The sequence below is a fragment of the Peromyscus eremicus genome, chromosome 3 (assembly GCF_949786415.1).
Source record: "Peromyscus eremicus chromosome 3, PerEre_H2_v1, whole genome shotgun sequence".
In the NCBI taxonomy this organism is placed as follows: domain Eukaryota; kingdom Metazoa; phylum Chordata; class Mammalia; order Rodentia; family Cricetidae; genus Peromyscus; species Peromyscus eremicus.
The window spans coordinates 143,357,380-143,378,397 of NC_081418.1; the positions used below are offsets into that span (position 1 = coordinate 143,357,380).

At 46.3% G+C, this 21,018-nt stretch overlaps 1 protein-coding gene across 1 annotated transcript; it reads left to right on the forward strand.

Annotated features, from left to right (window-relative positions):
• Positions 1-97: 97 nt before the first annotated feature.
• Emp1 (epithelial membrane protein 1) lies at positions 98-20,638 on the forward strand. The gene is made up of 5 exons (XM_059256972.1): positions 98-257; positions 14,452-14,562; positions 17,246-17,342; positions 17,437-17,577; positions 18,286-20,638. The coding sequence occupies exons 2-5, from the start codon at positions 14,485-14,487 to the stop codon at positions 18,450-18,452; spliced, it is 483 nt and encodes a 160-aa protein (XP_059112955.1). The 5' UTR covers positions 98-257; positions 14,452-14,484; the 3' UTR covers positions 18,453-20,638.
• Positions 20,639-21,018: the final 380 nt, after the last annotated feature.

Below are 21,018 nucleotides of genomic sequence, written 5' to 3' on the forward strand. Positions count from 1 at the left end.
TTAGCAGGGCGTAGCTCACCAACTTTTTTTTTTTTTTTTTTTTTTTTTTTAAATCCAGACTGATTCATAGAAACTCCTTTAAAACACTGGGGAAAGAAACCGCCCATCACACACCCCAGCACACCAGCCCAGGAAACTTATAACCTCGGGAGGCAGGTCCCTCCCCTCACTGCGGCCACATACCTCCCGAAGAGCGGACCGGACCAGCAGCTGGCTCCACCACTCAGGGCATCTGCCTCCGTCGCCTGACACTCCAGGTAGGACCGCTCCCGCACTGGGGAAACTCTGCTGGCCCCGGGCTCCTTCCTGTGCGCCGCTTAAGCGCTTTGAAGCCATTTGCTCTCTTCTTTTCTCTGCTAGCCTTCTGTGGCTCTCTAAGAACAGAGTCCTTGAAACTTTTAGCTCCAAGTAGTGGGGGAAATCTGGGACATCAGCGGGCCCTGGCTGTAATCACGTTCTCTTGCTGGTATCTGCATTCTTGCTCTGAGGATGTGGAAGGGACAGGGACTTTGGAACATACCTGAGTGGAATATTCTTTATGGAGGAAACTCTGCGTTCTTTGAAAATGCACGGAAAGCAAGCTCGAAAGATGTTCTTTCTTAAATCCTTTGTTTTGATTTAAATTCTTTGAGGTGAAATCTACAAGGTATCTTACGAGGACACTTCAACTTTTTTTTTTTCTTTCTACGAAGGTTAAATGCAATAGGTAACCTTTGAAAAGAAAGTTCCCTTTGCTCTGTGGGCCGTTTGTTGGTCTTTTATACTTTTGGGTGATGGTGGATAAATGTCTGGGTTTCAGTCTGTTTTCGCTCTGGCATTTCCTGCCCCCTTCTTGTCTGTTTAAGTATTTCATTTCTTACTTTCTCCCGCCCCCCGCCCCCCAACCGGATGGGAAGAGGGGATTGGTTTGTTTAAAGAAAAACCGTTAGGGAAACAGAGGCAAAGAGCGTTTCAAATAAGACTTGGGAGGGGTTGATTCGGTGGAATGGGAAGACTGGTGTGGATTCCCGAATCCTTGGCCAGATGTGGAGGTGGGGGAAGGAGGCAGAGAGCAGAGGGTGGGGCTGGGGGACTTCTGGCATTCCTGTAAAGCTGCTGAATGGCTTTGTGCTTTACCCCGCCAGCTGCATTTCAGAGCCAACTAAAAAGATCTATCAGAAACAACTAAAGACTTTTCTGAGTGGATGTGGAATTTTCCAGCGTGGCAGTGGTCGTATGGGAATATTTATCTTCTTACTTTTGCCCAAAGTACTGTATAACTACAAACCCACGTGCTAAATGTAAAATGAACCAAGACACTCGGCTCTGTTTGCTTTTGTTTTTATTAGCTTAGCGTTTTGGTTGAAGGTCTGTGGAGGTGTGGTTCATTTCAACACAGATGTGGTTTTTTTTTTTTTTTCTTTCCCTCTCGTAAACAAGTCTAAGGAGAGTGACAGGATTCAGCTTGCCTATGAAGTGAGGCCCTCTTTTCTTCAGAAATGCAGGTCGCTGGTTGGAAGAGAAAATTTAAAAGAAATCGGTCTGTGCAGTGAGTGGTCAGGTCTTTGTAAAGCTATCCCCTCCCCCCACGGTGGGGGTGATGAGTGAGGGCTAGGATCCCCTCTCAAGACTTGGGGAACAACTGCTTGGGCTTCCAGTGTTTATTCCTTCCAGACTGCATGGGTGTGAAGGAGGGAAGCCGTTGTTAAGTCCACAGCCACAGTTTCCTGTGAAGATAGCACATGATTGTGTGTCGTTCTGATCTGGTTGAAACCAGGCAGGCTGCCTTGAACAAGTCAGCAGAAAGAGAACACTGGAGCGGTAAACTGCCACCAATTGCTCGGCCTGGCCTGTGGAGCTGTCTTAAATTCCATTGTCCCTTGATGGATGAGAACATAATGCTTTGTCCCCCTGGCTGCCCCCCCTTGTCCCCCTCATCCCCCTCCTACCCCTGCCCCAGTGGAGTTGGACGACAATTTTTTTTTTTTTTAAATCGTTGCTCAAACTCCTGCTGTTTTCCCTCCAAGTAGTGCGAGAGTCCCCGCGCTGTGAGCTTTTCTGGGCTCTAAGTCTTTGACCATCCTGGAAAAGGATGCTATTTCCTCCCCTCGCCTCCTCCACACACCATGGCTTCTCACCCTCAGGAATCTCCAGTTTCACCCTGAGTCTGCAGAGTAGGGTGGCGGCAGAGCACTGTCCAGGGCTGCTGGACATCCGGTCTGGCACCTCTGTCCGAGAGCCCCCAGATTTTACATTGTTCCAGGCTACTAAACTGTCCTGGGAGTTGGCAGGAGGCCATCAAGGTCCAGCTGGATCAGATCACGTCCTAAGACCGTTGTTATGGCCAGTAGTAAGGGGCAGCCCTCTGCCAGACGACAGACGTCTGTCCCCAGACCTTGAGAAAGGTTGGCTGGCTTTCTCACGAGTCTTCTGGAGACAAGGTTAGGCCAGTCTCCAGCCCTGAGGAAGGGCTCCATGGAGGCTGGCCGGAGTGCAGGGCCTCTTAGCTGTTTCTAGGTGGCTTTGGGACTGCATGATGGGAAGCAAAGCACATTTCTTTGGAGGTAAAACTGACTTTCTGTAGCCTTCACAGACCCGGAAGGGGTCTCTACCTGGGATGTGGCCAAGGGAAAAGACACAAGATGACTTAGATCCATTCCTTTCTATTCTTCATTGCTTTCATAGACTCTGAAATTTGAAAGTTGGGCTTGGTAGTTCATACCTATAATCCAAGGACTCAGGGAGCAGGAGATTGTTAAGGGTTCAAAGCCAACCTGGGGCTAACCTGGGTACGTAGTGAAACTTTGTCTTAAAAACAAAATGACAAAAATGTGAAGGTAATCTTGTTTTCTTAGTGTATGCAGAAATCTGACTTTTATGTCATCGTGGAAAGATGGCTGCCCCGTGGCTCATAGCTCCTTGGGATACCAGGGAGAGGGCATCCAGAGTGTAGGTGCCTCAGAATGCACACCCACACTCATCCTCCTTTGCTGGACAGCAAATCACATCAGACAGTGCTTCTGAAATTCAGCAAAAATGGCTTCTCTGAAAATTCTTGTTTTTCAGGCCTGAAATGACCCAGAAAAAAAAAAAAGTTTTGATTCTGGTTCTGCCGCTGCCCCACCCAACGCTCCACACTCCTGTTCCTCTGGATACTTCATCTTCATTTGGTGTTTAATTAGTCTGGTGGAGTGGCATTACCCACAACAGCTTGCTTTATTCTTTCCTCTGTTTTTTAAACACAGAGTCTCACTATGTAGCCCTGGCTGTCCTGGAACTTGCTCTATAGACCAGGCTGGCTTTGAACTCACAGAGCTCTGCCTGCTTCTGCTTCCTGAGTGCTGGGATTAAAGTCATAGGCCACCATGCTCAGCGCTTTTGTTTTGTGAGCCAGGCTCTCTATGTGAATGTCAGGCTAGGTAGGGACTAGAACTTTCGTCATCCTTCTTCCTCAACTTCCCCGAATGCTGGGGTTATAGAGACCACTACTGAGGGCAGAAAGAGCATTTTGAAATATTAAAATTATCCACCTAGTCAAATTATTCCTACAGTATTGATTATTAGCTCTTTCATTTTCTAAGCACATGGCTATGGTCTTTTCTGTAATTTACTACGTCTGTATACATAACCACCTAACATACGCTCTCAGAGGCCTCTGGGCCTCTTATATGGTCATGGGACAACACACCCAGTGCTGCTGTCTACTGGGTCATAGTTAAATCAGCCCAGCCCCTGAAACAGCATCTAATAGCCTTTGGGGGATTGTCCCTGATTTGGTCTATAATGCTTGTCGTGTATACCTGCACACTCTTACAACCTGGCGTGGTGACAGTCCACCAATCAGAGGAACCTCTGTCTACTGCCAGCAATCTGGATATCCACTCCTTGAAGGGTTATAATTCTTGATTACCATGGAACTAGAATTTTCTGGACCTAAGTCTTGCTTTTGGAATACTCTTCTCTGGTTACCCTGAATTTCTGGGTTATCCTTGTTCTTCCAGAATCAAAGAATGCCATGTGTCCATTTAGGGTCTTTTTGGATTTCTAACACTCATTTTCTAAACATAAGTCCCCAAGAAAACTCTGGACAGACACTTCAGTCCCTGATACCCTGACTTGTGAGATACTTCCCTCAATTTGACAGGGGTCAGGGGTCAGGGTGGGGGGTGGGGGGCCTCCAGAGGGTTGCGGCGGGGGGGGTGGGGGGTGGGGGGATGTTCCCTGACACTGAAGGAGAAAGAGAAAAATACAAACGCAGACACTGTTGCTTCTGAATCTTCCTTTTAAGCAAAATATCAGGGGTCAATGTTTTCTTCCGCGTTGTGGAAAGAGCCTTTCTCAGGAACTGAAGCGATTCCTTATTGCCACTGCTCGGCCTTACGTACCGGGGCTGATTCGGACTTTCCTGAAACCTTCTCCTGGGGTCTTCTTTCAAACAGACAGTTATAATACAGCACTGATGGCACATGTTGAAATTGTGTCCATAATTGTGGGGAGGATGTAAGACGACTGAGTAGGAAGATGGGGCTGTGGTCTTGCCTTGAATCTTCTCTGTGATCAGAAACCAGTCACTAAGAAATGAAGAAGAAACAGTTTGGTCACCAAGACACCCAAGGCTCTGAAAAATCTAAGAATCTACCACTTCTATTTTAAGAAATCCCGTCAGTTCACACTAATGGCTAACTTAATCCATAAAAGTTAGTGTAACGGAACTAGGGGCTAGAGATTCTGCTCACTGCATGCTTGCCTAGCTTGTGTGTGACTCTGCATTCATTTGCAAGTACTGGAGAGAGAGAGAGAGAGAGAGAGAGAGAGAGAGAGAGAGAGAGAGAGAGAGAGATAGAGAGAGATAGAGAGAGATGGCTTGTGCTGCCCTATCTGATCCAAGAATTCTTGGGCATAGTATCAAAGAACTTACCTGAAACAGCCCTGGACATCACCACCCAGCACTTGGAAAGAGGGAAGAGGTTTGGTTTATGAAACAAAGGGTACCATCTCGGGAGGGGCCCTGAGCAAAATCAGGCTCAGAAACTGACCTGGTCCTGAGTGAGACGCTGCCCTCTTCTCAAGGAGAGAGAACAGGCTCAGGCGTGGCTGTGTGTGGTGGAGCTAAGGGGACACACTGGGAGGGAAGGGAAGCTTTGAGAACCTAACAGAAGTGAGAGGGAGGGAGCGGATGGCTGTGTTTGGGGATGAGGCAAACAGAAAAGTCTAGAAAGAGCAAGTGGACAGAGAAAGTACAATGGACAAGGGGGACATGGCAAGTATGTTCTTACTTCTGACTCTGCCCCTTTCAGCCATCCACACTCACTGTCCCAGGATAGCCCTTGGATCAAAATTCGGTTTTTGTCCCCATGAAGATCTTTTTATCCTCTTAGTTTTTGGCATGGTTGATACATGATTGGGACCATTGGGTTTCATGGTAGCATTCCAGTGTTTCTCCATCCAGCGTCTCAGATGAGAGTCCAGTGAGGACCTTGATCTTAGACCTCTGCTTCCAGAAACCTAAGCTCCTTCCCTTGGGGTCTGAGAGAAGGGAAGGGGAGAACATTTTGCTAAACTGCAACAGTGAGTTTTGCTCATGCAGGAACGTTCACAAAGCGCCACAGCGAAGCCCAGAGCTTCCCTTTGCTCACAGCTGCTTGCTGAGCTTCCACAGGGAGGAGCCTCTGCCAGGGCTGAGGGTGTGGCCCAGGGCTGAAGATGGAAACCAGTCTCAGGGCTGGCAGTGAGGGGTTTGACGGCGCCAGCTGTGTGTACAGGGTGGCCTTAGAAAGCAGTGTGACAGGAAGAAGCAACGGCCTTTGAAAGACCCTTTGTATACACCATTGGAACTATTGTGAGGGGCTGTCCAACTCTGATCAACTCAAAAGCTGTGGGAGGAACAGAGCCACTAGCAACCACCAAACCCCCAGACAAGAGCTGGATGTGGTGTCACATGCCTTTAATCCCAACACAGGGGAGGGAGGGTTGAGGCAGGAGGATTGCTGTGAGTTAAAGGCTAGCAGGGACTACATAGTGATTCTATCTCAAAAAAACAAAAAGGAGGGTCTAGGGAAATAGCTCAAGAGGTGAAGTGCTCACTATGGGAACAAGAGGACCTGAGTTTGATTCCCAGAGCCCACATGAACAGCTGGATGTGGTGGCTTGGCTGTGTAGTCTCAATTTCGGCCAAAAAGAAACAGGAGGCTCCGTGGGGCTCACAGTCAGTCAGCCTAGCTGAATCTCGAGCTCCAAGCCCCTAATGAAACCTCATCTCACAAACACGCATGCATGCATACACACACCCTCTCAGACAAAAGATAGGAATCCAGATTGGGGTGGGGATCCGAGATAGCGGCTTCATTCTGACTATGTTACCTAGGAGGTGGGGTCTTGGTCAAAGTGCATGACTAAAACTGAAAGACCCCCCAATACCTCTCAACCCTAAGTAGCCAACTTCTCTGAAACTGAACCAAGCCAGCAGCCTATCCAGCATACTTGGGTGCCCCTGCTGTCCACAGCCCTCCTGCTCTCTCAGGTTTTGCTGGTTGAAGCATGTTACTGCCATCTGCTGTCAGACGCATCCAGAAGCCTCCAGGGCCCAGCCACACCTTGATTTTTCTTACTAAACCCTAGTTATTATCTTGGCAACATCTCCCTGGGAGACAATCTGGCTGCAGGAATACTTCTCCTTTGTCAAGAGCAGAAGGCAACGGAAGCTTCCGTCCTCACCCAGGGGACATCCTCCCCAACACTGGCCAGCTGCAGTCAGAGGGCGTGGGCTGAACTCAGGCCTCACAGCTCAGGTCTGTCTTCAGGCTTTGCAGATGTTGTCCAGATCCACCCACTCAATGGACATAATGGAGGGCAAGCGGAAATAAGAGAGAGACGGGGGTGGGGTTGGGGTGAGTGTCTCTGTGGATGCATCTGCAAAAACAATATTCATGCTGTTTGCTTGCCTTTGCATAGTTCAGGTTTTCAGGCTGCAGAGAAGCCGCAAGACCACCTCACTGGCCTGAGTCTTTCATGTTACACTAATGAATAAATATGAACTACAACATATTGTTTGCTTTGTGTTAGGCACAGACCCTTTAGCGCTCATGCTAACCCTATGAGGTCCATTTCTTAAGGTCCACCCTTAAGAAATTTGAACTTAGAGTCTGTGTTCTTTATCACTTGTGGCTCTGCCTCCCTAGATTCCACCAAGCAGACAGGTTTGGCAAAATCTTTTAACTCTGGCCATTAGCCAGAGAGAATGTTTGTGGGAAATGGCCTCGCCTTTCTAATTGGAGCACATGCTCTCTCTCTCCCTCTCTTTCCTTTCTGATATTTTTCTTCCCCCCTTTCTCTCCTTGTTTCCTTTCCTCTTTCCCTTCTGGTCTTTTTCCATGTCTTTTCCCCCATTCTTTCCCCTTCTCTTCCTTCCTTTCTATCTTTCTGTGTCTTTCCCTCCCTCCCTCCCATCCTTCCTTCTAACAGATTGTTCTTTAAGCTTACACTCTGACTCTATATTCTAACTATGTGTGTGACAGTCCATACAGGCTATATTTGCCCCGAAGACACGGCACTATTTATCACAGTCCTCCGTCTTTGTAGACGGTAGTCTCTTTGCTCCAGGACCGCGAAGAAACAGCTATTTCCCCCGAGTCATCCAGATCCCTGCTTCTTTCACTGCTCAATTGCTGAGGGCCACAGAATCTACCAGGACTCAAAGCATCAGCCCTAGTGGGAGATACACAAAGCCAAGGGCAACCTGCAGCGTTTTCTTCCCACACTGAACATCCCATAAGCAGAAGCAGGAAGACTTGGTCCTTTAGGATCCCCCCCTCCCTGTTTCCCACGCAGAGAAACATGGCTCCCTTTCCATTCGTATGTAAAAACAAAGCTGAGGATGGAAAAGTACACATGACATAAAACAGCAACAACAATGGCCAGGAAAGCTCATCCAAGGTCCCATCCCCTCAGCTCGCCTTTAATCCCAGCCTTGCCCTCCTCCAGACACATCCTCCGCGTTGCTCCCCAAGGGCAGCGCTTCCTTTTCTGTTTGCTTTCATGTCCCATGGACACCTATTTTGCCAACTAAAATGATCCTCAGTGGGAATACAAACACATCCCAACCCACACCACAGCCAGAATGGTTTTGACATGGAGGAGGACAGACAGACTTCCATGCTACCCTGCAGTGTCCTTAGGAAGCACAGGGAGACTCAGTTTCATTTCAGATGTCGCATTGGGGAAGATGTGCACAGTCAGGGCTGACTCCTGAAGGTCACATGACCCAACCCCTGTCAGAGCGGTTTTACCTTCTCTCTTCCCTCCTGCCTTGCAGGAAGTGTCAGGTCTTTTGATGTTATGAGAAAGCTTTCACCCCAATTTTCAGTTAGCCAGCAGGAGATGGGAATTTCATTGTTGGAACAGCATTGGCCAATGTAGGGCAGAGGAGGCTATAGCACAGTAATCTCAGGACTGGGCTGTGCACGTGTTTGTGTGTGTGTGTGTGTGTGTGTGTGTGTGTGTGTGTGTGTGTGTGTGTGTTTCATGCAGCCCAGGCTCACCTTGAACCTACAATGTAGCTGCTTTGGGTGGCTGATCTTCTTACCGCTACTTCCCAAGTGCTGGGATTACGTATGTGGGTGCTGGGGATTGAACCAAGGGCTTCCTGAGTGCCAGGCAAGCACTCTTTTTTGTTTGTAGACCAGATTGGCTTTGAACTCACAGAGATTTATTTGCCTGCCTCTGGCTCCCAATTGCTGGAATTAAAGGTGTGTGCAGATTAGACAAGCTGGATTATTATGACTATATTAGGCAAGCACTCACTCTTAACAATTGAGTTATACTTGAATTCCATGGGCCGTATGTACTGGACTTGGAAGGACTTTTCTAATAGGGCCTTGATCGGAAGGTAGTTCCCCAGGCAGGAGGAGATTGTGATTTGCATAGTTCTTCAGGTTGAGTTTGTAGGTTTTGGAAGCAATTTTAAAACTCTTAGCTGGGAAGTTCTATACTTAACAAAAAGTAGTTATAAAAGTTAAATGGAAATAAATAATATGAAGTTTGTGTATAATAAGTTGCCCAACCCATACTTGTAGTGATGTACCAAATAATTTATAAAAATGATAGAGGACTAAAGTATATGTTACATGAAAAGAAAGAAGGAGACTCTGGAGAGAGAGCTCAGTGATTAAGAGCACTGGATGCTTTTCCAAGGGACCTGGTTCAATTCCCAGCACACACTTAGCTGGGCTTACAGTTGTTTATAACTCCAGTTCCAGGGCATCTGGCACCATTTTCTGGACTCCATGGGTACCACTCATACTCATGGTACACAGACATACATTCAGGAAAAACACCCATACACATAAAATAAAAATGAAAAACTTTCATAAAAAAGAGAGAAGGGAGCCATCTGTATCCCTTATAAGGCCTTCAGCCACTTTGCTGTTATTTTTCCATAGTGAAGAAAATATTGCGCTCCTTAGTTCATTTATGTTTTCATTAATGAGGTTTATCTAGTACCTGTCATAGACTCTGCCCTTAGGAACTCAGACTCCTCAGGGTGGGAGAGCCAAACATGTCCATAAAGATCTCTGTCATCAGCCAGGCTGCCATTAGTGCCTTTATTAGGAATGAATAAGGGCTATAACATAACAGGAGGGGGAAAAAAAAACCCTGCTTTAGACCTATGGAAAGAAGGAGGAGGCAGAATTTGAGCTTGGGTGCAAAAAATTAATAGGTAATTACTCAGGAAAGGACATAAAAGCAGCTTTCATTTTTGGAAGCCAAATTCCCAGGATTCCATGGGCAGCCGTCTGGAGTCTCATTTCCTGGTGACTGGCTCTTGTCTCAGCTGTGGAAGGATGGAGGTTTGTAGGTTGAGGAGGAACACGGTCAGATAACCCAAGGCCGCTACAGAGACTGCATGGGGAAGGGAGGTTTAGAGAAAGTGTCCTGGGAGGGGCTGATGCCAGCGACCAGGCTAGGATCCTGATAATGGGGGATGGGAATATCAGGGACCCAGTGCAAGGTAATATGGGTAGACTCCCACCTGACTGTGATGCTTTGGGCAGGAAACCAGGGAGAGGCAGGAGCGGCAGTTGAACCATTATTGCTCTTTTCTTCCCAGTAATGGACTATCTTAGAATCTTAGACACCCCAACCCCCAGAAGTGCCTAAACTGGTTTCAGCCAGCCAGATCCACAGACGTGATCCCAGGAAGCGTCTTGTACCATCTTGCCATTCATAGAGACTGTCTCATTGGTTAGAGTCTCACTCTTCTCAAGTGAGTTGTGGAACTCTGTCCACTCAGGACGGTAGAAGCTGAATTACCACAAGTTTGAGTCTAGTTTGGACTACAGAGTGATTCCCAGTTGTTCTTGGCTCCAAGTCTCTGATCCCTATTTTTCCTAATAGTTACTTCTTTCTAGTGTGGCCATTCACGTCTTTTGGTTGTTTCTCAGTTTCCCTTGACCCTGACCACACCCATGCCAATCACACAGTGCAGACGGGGTGACTGCTGTGCTTACCGGTGGGGTGGGGAAGGTGTAAGAGAAGTGTTCTTGGTGTCCACATAAGCCACTGCACTCCTAAACCTTTCAAAACATTGTGAATTGACCAGGTGTGGTGGCCCACACTGGGGAGCATAAAAGCACCGTGAAGAGTCACTCTCTTGGCATGGGAGTCCCCAACAATAGATGACACACCTTGGGTCTGTCCATGTAGCAAGAGAGGAGGGAGGGCTACCATCCAGAGCTGTGGTTCTGTGGTCTCTGCTTCCGGGTTTGGTCCACCCATCAAGGATGAGGAATGTGTTCTCCATTGGGGAATGCCAACCAGAGCATTTTGGAGAAATAGCAGGGAAAATTCCATTATTGCCTCAGTGAGACACAAGCTGTAACAGACCATGCTTTCAACGTTGTCTAAATGCTTCTGGAATTTTTTTTTTGTGGTGGTGCTGAGGACCAGTTCCAGGGCTCTGAACATGATAGGCTAGTGCTACATCAGTGGGGCACATTCTGAGTCTTATTTCTTGAATGGAATGAGTCAATGGACCAGTTACAAAAGACCATGGTGGGTGGAAGTCTCAAGAACATGGACGGACTTTGCTGTTTGCTAAGTTCTCAAATACCCCCTCATCAGCCGCCGCTGGCAGTTTCCATAAAGACCTGAAGGGCTTTGTCTTCCTAGATCAGTGGTTCTCAATCTTCCCAGTGCTACAACCCTTTAATACAGATCCTCAGGTTGTTGTGACCCCCTCAACCATAAAATTATTTGTGCTACTACTTCATAACTGCAATTTTGCTACTGTTATGAATTGTAATATAAATATCAGAAGTGCGCCATCTGTTGCGACCCACAGATTGAGACTACTGTCCTTGACTGAGTGGGCAACAGATAGGCTCTGTAATACAGAGGCTGGCTGACCATGGGTGATCCAAGACAGAAATTGCATAAAATATTTCATTGTGTTTCTCAGTATTTGGAAGAGGGGTGCTAAAAATAATGGAAGTACTGGGCGTGGTGGCACATGCCTTTGATCCCAGTGCTCTGGAGGCAGTTGCTGGAATCTCTCTGAGTTTGAGACCAGCCTGGTCTACAAAGCGGGTTCTAGGACAGGCAGGGCTATACAAAGAAACCCTGTCTCAAAAAGTAACAAAAAAACAAAAAGGAAGCCCCTGTGAGCAGACAATGGATTTCATTGATAAAAGTTGACAAATTTGGGACAATGGAAAGATGAAGTTATGTGTATTATGGAGTAACTCTACCTAAATAGCCAGAAGCAGGGAGGACTGTATGTCTTGTTCATTAAGAACACTCATTGATCTGAGATACTTTGCTCCCTTACCATATGGAAAACACACAGCACCCCTGCCCCAATCAGATAAGAGTCACTTTTTAGTTTGATTCCCCTGCTCCTCGGCCTGACAGTAGGCAGGGGACAAGGACTAGGGCCTGTGCTGAGGTGAGAAGTGAGCCCGAGTGGCTGGGAGAGGACCTGCTTCTTCTAGGACATGATGAGGGTCACTGGATATAAGTGGGGTGAAACAAGATGGACTCTTCTGGATAGGATCCCAGGGCATCCAAGGATACAGAAAGGTTCCTGAATTCATCCCCCCTCCCCACCCATCCCCGCCAGGCAACTCATTTAAAGAGGCCTCACTTGGTGGATTATATTCCATTCTTGGCTTCTTAACCACTTCTCACTATAAGGAGTTATCTGTAAATTATAAACAAAAGGAACGAGAAAGTCATTAAAGGGTCAAGGAGGGTTGAACACCAGCACCCATTAATTTAAATCTTGTCATTTCCTGCCTTGAGCTGGCTTCATTCTGGAGGGGCAAGCCTGGTAGGGAGGGTATGTCAGAGGAATGGGCTGAGGAAAGCTAACTTTCTCTGGTGACTCTGGAGGGTGTGTTCTTAGTGTTCTCCTCACTCAAGGGGCAAGGACTGGACAAAAATGACAATTTCTGAGGACTGAAATGACTTTAGCCATATGCTGCCTGGTAAACTAGCCCGCCAACGTCTTATTCCTTCTGCTTGACATGGGACTGCCTGTGATTGAGTAACTGGATTGGGTTGGTAACAGCTATTCTGCTTCCTAGAAGAAAAACAGCAACAATAACAGCAATCATGACAACCCCATTATTAGTACCCACCATGTGCCAGATGCAACACAAGGTGTTTCACTTATGTTGAATCCTAACACTTCTGGGTATAATTGACATCCTTCCCCTCCTACCCCATCTACGAGTAAACTGAGGCAGAGATCAAAGCACTTGGAATCATTCTAACAACCTCTAACAAAACGAAACAAAACAAAACAAAACAACTTTCTCGGTCCCTGAAAGCCAAGCGGGAAGTTGTGGAGGTCTGCAGGAATTCCAGTAAGGCAACAGAGAACTTGAATGTGGGAGAGAGGATTCACAGACGTGAGAGTTCCAGTCTATCCCCAGAGGCAGCAGGAAAATGTCATCAACTTTGTTATTCATAGTTAAATGAGAAACATTCTCTGCCTCTCTCACCATTTCCCCCCAGTCGAAGGGAAGTAGCCAGTGGGAAGAGAGTTTTGCAGAGTGGAAACCAGTGTCCACAAAGAACCAAGAACTCAGGCGTGCAGAAGATCATGTTTGATTCTGAGTGCCTAATGAGGAAGCGAGAGGAGATGAAAGACACCTGAAATGTCAGAATAATGATAGCATCGGTGTTCTAATAAACACCTAGTGTGGCATGAAAGTGGCTGAAGCATACTCAAAGCAGCAATTACACCAGGCGGAGTTAGCCGGGGAAGCGAGCAATTGCAGGCTACCAGCCACCATCTCCCAGGCTGGGCCATCCTCACCTACTCCCTGCCTAGAGGGTGAATCCGCTTTGGTCCTTTCCTTTTGATGTCTCCCTGGGCTGGCTCTGTATCTAACTGTCCTGGGTGTGACACAGAGATGATGCAGCTGACATCGGTTAGAACAGCTCCTCCATCAACACCCCTCACACTTCCTTTAGTTTCTAGTTTTTGCGATCGGTGGTCTCTACTGAAATTATAGCTGAGAACTTTTGTTTATCCACACACATTGTTAATTTGTGTTAGTTCCTAGTCTTCTGAACAGTGATTTATGCATCTGTTTGTCTTCTGGGCTGGGTCCTAAATGACTGAAGTTGGATAAACACCACACTCTAGTAAAAGGCACATCTGGTGTTATCTCAGGCTTTACTCTTCTGAAGTCCCAGAGCTGTTCACGTTGAGCCATAGGAAATTTGACATTGCCCTAGACACCCCTAGACAGCGTCTCCACCAAGAGGCACATGGGGCCAAAGGCTCAGGTGTTGCAAATATTAGTCTGGAATGCTAAATCAGTAAGTGATCAGACATTATACTGTAATTAGGTTGTCATAATTTTGGATGCCAAAGAGCATTGTAATAACAGAAGTAGTGTCTCCCCCATTTTACGTCTCATCCGGGATCAAATTAGTAGCCACTTTGCTCTATGGCCATTGAGTCATAGTGGCTTGTTCTGCAGAATACATCATTTCTATTCAAATTGCTGGGTGAGCATTTTGCTGGGAGCATGGATGCTTTCTTTACGCAGACTAGAACAGTGTATGATGCTTCTGCAGAGCTCTGGAGATGACAAAATCCTTTTCAAAAGTCAAAGTCCTACTTTTGGCCTCTAAATCACAAACAAAACATTAGCAGCTGTTAGAAAAATACAATACTCCCCCTTTCTTAAAAAAGGGGGGATAGATAAATATATTAAAGAAATGAATCTATAAACATGTGGGAACAAAACAGAAGTACATGTCTCTACACAGATGATCAGGCACTTAGGGTTATCAATCAGGATAAGTGAAAAGCTGTTTTTAGGAGTTTTTGATGCAATTTTGAATTTTAAAAATTGTCAGTTATCTCATGTTAACTGAGAGCCCACGAAGTGAGAAGGTGGGATTTGTTTTACTTAGCATGATGGTAACCTTTTGGTCTCCCTTGTCTTTTGTTTTCAGAACTCTCTGCTCACGACTCACCAAAAAGCCAAGATGTTGGTGTTACTGGCTGGTATCTTTGTGGTCCACATCGCCGCTGCTATTATGCTGTTTGTCTCCACCATCTCCAATGTGAGTCACATCCTCTTGTTCATTCATCCATGGGAGGGTCTTTGGAATATTTTTGCAAAATGTTAAGAAAAATGGAGGGGGGTAGGATGTTAAAATAAAAATGCAGAGACCCTCTAGCTTAGCTGTGGAGGAAATCAAACATGTACTCATACATCAAACAATGAAATAACCAAAGTATAAAAAGCAAGTGTCCGGGAGTGCGATTCTAGGGGTGCTGGGAGACGGGAAATACAAGGAGGAACCTTCAGCTTCTAGAAGGATCCTCTCTACCAAAGGTGGAGATTGGGTGCATTTGGAGGGTGAGTAGGTGGGTGGGGCTCCCCTTAGAGAAAGAAGGGAAGTGGAAGAAAGTGCATTCTGGGCAGGATAGCTGGCGAAGGTGCCCTGTGGGACAGATATGCTCTCCCAGTTCAGAAGTTAAAGGTTATCTATGTGCGCCAGCCTTTCCCCTCCTGCAGAAGTTCGTGATTACCAGGTAGATGATGGTAAGAATAAGAACACTGCTTTGGTTATTAGGTTGACAAATCCAAGTTTTGAGTGGAAATCGGTGTGTGAAATGGAACTTGGCAGGATTAACTAACTCAGTTCCCGCCGACCAAAAAACAACCTGATCATACGAAGATCACTGGTCTTTGCTCTCCGAACCCGGGGCTACTCTGACCCCTAGTGGTCATTTTCAGCTCCCTGTTTGCTTGTATCGTCCTCGTCTTGGGCAAAATGAGCCAGCTTCTTGGACTAAGAAGAAAAGTAGTCGACTAAGTGACGATAAGATTGCTTGAAAGAAGCGGAGGCAACAGGTTCATGAGTTTGGGGCCAGCCTGGGCTACACATTTTTCTGGGCGTGGTAGCTTGAGCTTTTAATCCCAGCACTTGCGAGGCAGGATCTAAGTGAGTTCGAGGCCAGTCTGGTCTACGTAGTGAGTTTCAGGATAGCTCAGAACTACATAGAGAAACTCTGTTTCAAACAAAAAAACCAAACCAAACAAACAAACAAAGAAACAAAGAAAGAAATTAAGGCGCCAATCATTAGATAGACAAACGATTGTCCTAGAATGGGCTACAGTCCTTGCTGCAGTTAAAGGTGAATAGTTTTTGTTTGTTTTGTTGTTTTGTTTTGTTTTTTGAGACAGGGTTTCTCTCTGTAACCCTGGCTGTCCTGGAACTCACTATGTAGACCAGGCAGACCTCAAACTCTGAGATCCACCTACCTCTGCTTCCCAAGTGCTGGGATGAAAGGCGTGAATGAGTTTTAAAGTCCAGAGAGAAGGGCTTTGCAAGCATCAGTGGGTGTGAACACAGGCTAGGCTGGTTTAAATATTATGAGAGAGGACACAACCCCAGCCCATCTTGCCTCCTCCAGATTTGCAGTTCATCAGTGCTGAATGCTGACTCCTATGTCTCGCAGGATAACAGTGGGGTGAACTTCAAACTGTATTACGAGATGCCCACAGGGCTTCACATCCACACAGTGTCAGCCCCTGATGTGGGGCTGAGAGAGTAGGCAACTGTGCATGCTCCGGCTTCCTGTTTCAGCATGTGCATGTGCATGTGCAGACAAAACTCTGCGCTGATTTTTTATTTCAGAGTGGAGTTGTTCTTCTTGGTTCCGGCAAGAAGGAATACAGGCACCATGGTGAATCTGGGGATATACATTTTGGTCATCCTTGTGCTTTTAGCTGGCCCTGCTTTGAAGCCCTGGATGCACTATTTTGATATGTTGTGACAGTCCACGTCTGATCCTTCTGTATAGATTATGGTGGCCCGGTGGGCCACCAGATTCAGTCATTTCCCGAGTAGCCCTCCTGCTTCTTAGTTGTCTGCAGCTGGACATTTTCCCTTGTTTTTTGTTCTTTAAAGATTTCTTTTCATTCTTAAAAATTTATGTGTATGTGTATGGGTATGCGCATATGAGTGCAAGGGAAGAGGACGCAGTAACTCCCTGAAGCTGGAGTTACAGGTGGTTGGGAGCTTCCTGGGTTGGTGCTGGGAACTGAGCACCGGTCCTTTTGCAAGAACTTAACTGCTGAGCCATCTTTTCTTGGTTTTAGTCTTTTGAGACAGAGCCTCATGCAGCCTACACTGGCTTCAAACTTTCTATTTGAGCTGAAGTCTTAAGCCCCCAAGCCTCCTGTGTCCATGTCAAGGTACCGGAATAATAAGCAGCTGCTACCAGGCCTGACTTTTTTTTTCTTATTAGCAAGGAACTTAAATGTGAGTCTTTTAAAGTGTGTTGCACATATTCAATGCTTGTTTCCTCATCCAGAGGTTTTGTTCCTTAGAACTTCAGAATTTTAAACCGTATGGTGAACTTTCTTCAGCTGTGTGTATGTATAAGTGGATGAGTGTGAGTGAGTGTGTGAGGGATTGTGAGTGTGTGAGTAAATGAGTGTGACTGACTCTGTGTGAGTGATTGTGACTGAGTGTGTGTGTGTGTGTGTGTGTGTGTGTGTGTGTGTATCATGAGTAATGAAGTCCAAAGAGGAAAGGTGACTTCTTTTCTGGCCCACAGTTTTCTCTCTTGGAATCTTTATGACTTTGGATCTAATGTCTACAGAGACACAGGGCTTGACCATATTTACAGCTGTATAGGGCGTTTTGGTTAAGATTCAGTCCTGACACATGGTGATGCTCTCTTCTGAAAGCAGAAGAGCAACTCTTAATCGACTGTCTCCTCTGGTTCCAGGTCTGGATGGTTTCCTCCGACGTATTATCCTCTGTAGGGCTTTGGAAGAACTGTACTCAGGGTACCTGTGATGACTCCCTGATATACGGCAATGAAGGTATGAGTGCAGACATCAATGCCTAGCCCTGTGGGGTGCTCAGATGTCCAGACTCTCGGTGTCTAATGTCCCTGCTCCTGCCCTGTGTTCACAGATGCTCTCAAGGCAGTGCAAGCCTTCATGATCCTCTCCATCATCTTCTCTTTAATCTCCCTTGTGGTCTTCGTGTTCCAGCTCTTCACCATGGAGAAGGGAAACCGATTCTTCCTCTCAGGGTCCACCATGTTGGTGTGCTGTGAGTATCCAGGGCAGAGTCTATTTTACATGGAAGCATTTTTTTTTTTTTTCCTTTTCACTGCTGGGGACTGAACCCAGGGCCTTGAAATGCTAAATAAATACCTGACTACTGAACTACACACATCCCTAGCCATGCAAGGGATGTTTTTCTGGATTTCCCATCATTCATTGCTCCAGTCACGGCCTCCGATTAGCACAGGACTGTGTGAAGCTGCCTTGGGCTATTGCTGCTTGGATTAACAACTCCCTTCTGTTTTATCATTTTAAAAGCTAATGTCCCCTAGGAGCCACCAAGTGGTGAGAAGGTGGAAGTCCTCAGAAAAATGCAGCTAGTGCCATGATGCACACAATTATTGCGAGGCGCCATCTTCTCCGTCTTCCCAGAAACACCCAGTTTGGTAAAAGGCCATGCTGCTCTCATAACACCATCCCTGGACATGCCAGGGTCCAGGTGGGAAAGGCAGGCGGCCAGTAGGATGCTCCATGGTTTAGTTCTTCATTACACACAAACCAGTGCAGATGTGAGAGCCCAGACATCTCTACCTCACTAATACACCATCAAGTTTGACTCTGGGCAAAGCAACAGAGAGACCTTTTAGGGACAAACAACTAGCGGTCCCTTTTCTATTGTTGTCCAGGGAAGTGGGATCTAAAACAAAAACAAACAACTTTGGTGCCAACCATGACAGTGCCTTTTTTCTTGCAGGGTTTTGCATCCTGGTCGGGGTGTCTATCTACACTCACCATTATGCCCACAGCGACAGGAACTTTGCCTCTGGCGGCCACCAAGGCTATTGTTTCATCCTGACCTGGATTTGTTTCTGCTTCACTTTCATTATTGGCATTCTCTATATGGTCCTGAGGAAGAAATAAACCGAACGAGCTTATGGGGGCCTAGGGGGGTGGGAGTGGGGAGGAGGAAGCAGCTTAATCTGGGAGGGAAGCAGAAGTCACTGTGTAGGAGTAACCAAGGGAAGGGAGGGGGGAGGGGAGGGGAAGGAACAGTGGGAGAGGCCCAAACCCAAACTATTTCTTGGGGGTGGGATTCTCTACTACCAAGCAACCGCCCTTGGAAGAAAGGTGTTGGCTACTATGCTGATGCTTCCTTGAGGCCACCAGAGTCCTCCTCTAGCCACCAAATACGGCCCCATCTGTCCTCAGTCACATAACACCACTTGGGGCCTCACTGGCTGCCATGCCTCTGGTTCCGCTCTTGAGGATGACTGCTGGGTCGCACACTGAGGTCTTCCGAACGTATATCACCAGGCTCTGATAGTGGTCCAAGTCCTGGCAAGAGCAGGTACTGCCTCTTTGCTGAGAAGGCTAAGCCTGGAGGCCACCGGGTCCTGTGACCTAAAGCCAACTGCCAAATTCAGATCCTAAGTGCCTTTAGCGGGGGGTGGGGGAGCTTTGCCAGGAAGCCACTGCCCCTATTTGGTGGACTTTCTGACAAAAGAGTAGAAGGAGAGGTGGTTTGTAAGGCCAAGTTGGTGGGATTGACTTAACCAAGAAATAGAAGTTTTTACCCTGGAGGACCTGGGAGACGGGTGGAGATGGGCAGAGCCCCCGTCACACCTCACCGAGATGTCCCTCGTGGAGGCCTCCTGCTGTGGACTCTCACTTAAAGCCAAGGCAGCTTTTCTGGAGTTTCTCTAGAGCCAAAGTTGAAAATGCCCCACAAACGGTAGGGTCAAAGGGCACACCTATCACAGTGTGCGAGTGAGGTCGTGGTTTTAGGATTTCCCCCAATGCACACAATGTTTCTTGTAAATGTAATAGGCAAGGGATGCATATGATTCTGTTAAGTTTCCTCTGAATTAGGGATGTTGGAGGAAGTTCTGTCTGATAATACCAACACTGGGGACCAGAACATAACATCTAAGTTCAGTGGTCACTGTAGCTTTGACCCTGGCTGAAATAGTCCCCTCTCAACAGATTTCCCCACACTGTTTTCCAAATGAAGATGGTAGTTCTGGAAGGCAATTAAAACATACACCAACCTAAACCAAAGAACAAGCCCTGGAGGTGGGGGCGGGGAAGGTGCTGTCTGGTTACGGAGTATCAAGTAAACTACATTTCATGATAAGAACAGAGTGCCTGCTCTCAGGGAAAAACATTTTTTAATCCCATGAGATGAATAAAGTCCAGGTGACGGGCAGATAGTTTCTTTTTAAAATAGGAGAAACTCTTGGGGTATCCAGTCAGATGGTAGCTGAATTGTTGGGGCCGCATGGGTACACCTATGTAAGACTTAGAAGTAGTGTCACAGTCCTGGTTCGGTGGGCAGAGCTCTGTTTACAGCAGCTATTTCAAGCCATCTCAGATTTCTGCCTAAAGGGCTTTCTTTTTAGACATTGTTTGCTTTACTGCCCTTAGATGACCACCCCTAGGAAGAGTCTGAGATATCTTGCTTACCTTCCTTTTCCTAGGGGTATTCTTATCCATTTCTTATACACATTTCTTTACTGGGGGGAGTTGTTTTGCTATAATTGCTGGTATTTATGTAAAGGGACTATTACTAAGTATATTTCTCTATGTGTATTATGTTTAAGGGAATGTGGAAGGTGGGTTACTAAATTGCTGGGCTGAGGGTAGAGGTATTGGCCAGGAAAAACTTGGATAATAAACTCTTAAATTATAATTTGATCACCAAATTATATTCAAGGCTGTCTTATGTTCAGAAGGATATCAGCAGACGGCTGTAGCCAGAAAATATAGTCACGTTTTGTTAAAAAGCTGAATTCTGATTGAAGTGAACCATGCATTCCCTCGTCTTTTACTTTTTTTTCTGTGACATTTACGTCTCATGTAACTTGCATTGCATTGGTGGATTATTCTAGTACTGTATCTGGCTTCTTCATTAATAGATTATTTCATATACTACAATTGTAAATATTTTGATACATATGTTTATAACTCTAGGGATATAAAAACAAATTCTGATTCCCTACATTGTGTGACTGTTTTCTTTTTCAAATGAGAAGATATGGAGAGTGGTGACATTTATTCCTCCTCATTAAATTTCTTACTGGTTTGATTTGGGGAACTTGACATTTATTTGAGACATTAAAGTACTTTCTGGTAAAACCTCAAGGATTTCTTTAATAATTATTTCAGGCAACTGAATGTTATTAAATATAGCTTTGCCTTGCTTTAATTAGACCTCTTAGGCAAAAATGGAATTTCATAAGCTAGTAGATTAGAAAGAAGTTGTTATCATCTTTAATAAGAATGGCTTATGACATTAAGAAATGAGGCACTTACATAGTTTGGTTGAAGTAGCCAGCTCCTCAAGTGTGTCTTCACAGTACGCAGTGATTCACAAGGACACAGTGATTCACAAGGGCCATGCTACTTCCTATCTGCGGAAGCCCATTGTGTTAGCAGGAACATCTCCGCCTGGATTCAGTGACTGAAGGCAAGATTAGCTCCTTTCTGC

Excerpts from the sequence above, each read along its gene's own strand:
- Emp1 (XM_059256972.1), top strand. The coding sequence starts at position 14,485 with ATGTTGGTGTTACTGGCTGGTATCTTTGTGGTCCACATCGCCGCTGCT. Across the intron at positions 14,563-17,245 it reads TTGTCTCCACCATCTCCAAT|GTCTGGATGGTTTCCTCCGA; the intron begins GTGAGTCACATC and ends CTCTGGTTCCAG. Across the intron at positions 17,578-18,285 it reads GTCCACCATGTTGGTGTGCT|GGTTTTGCATCCTGGTCGGG; the intron begins GTGAGTATCCAG and ends TTTTTCTTGCAG.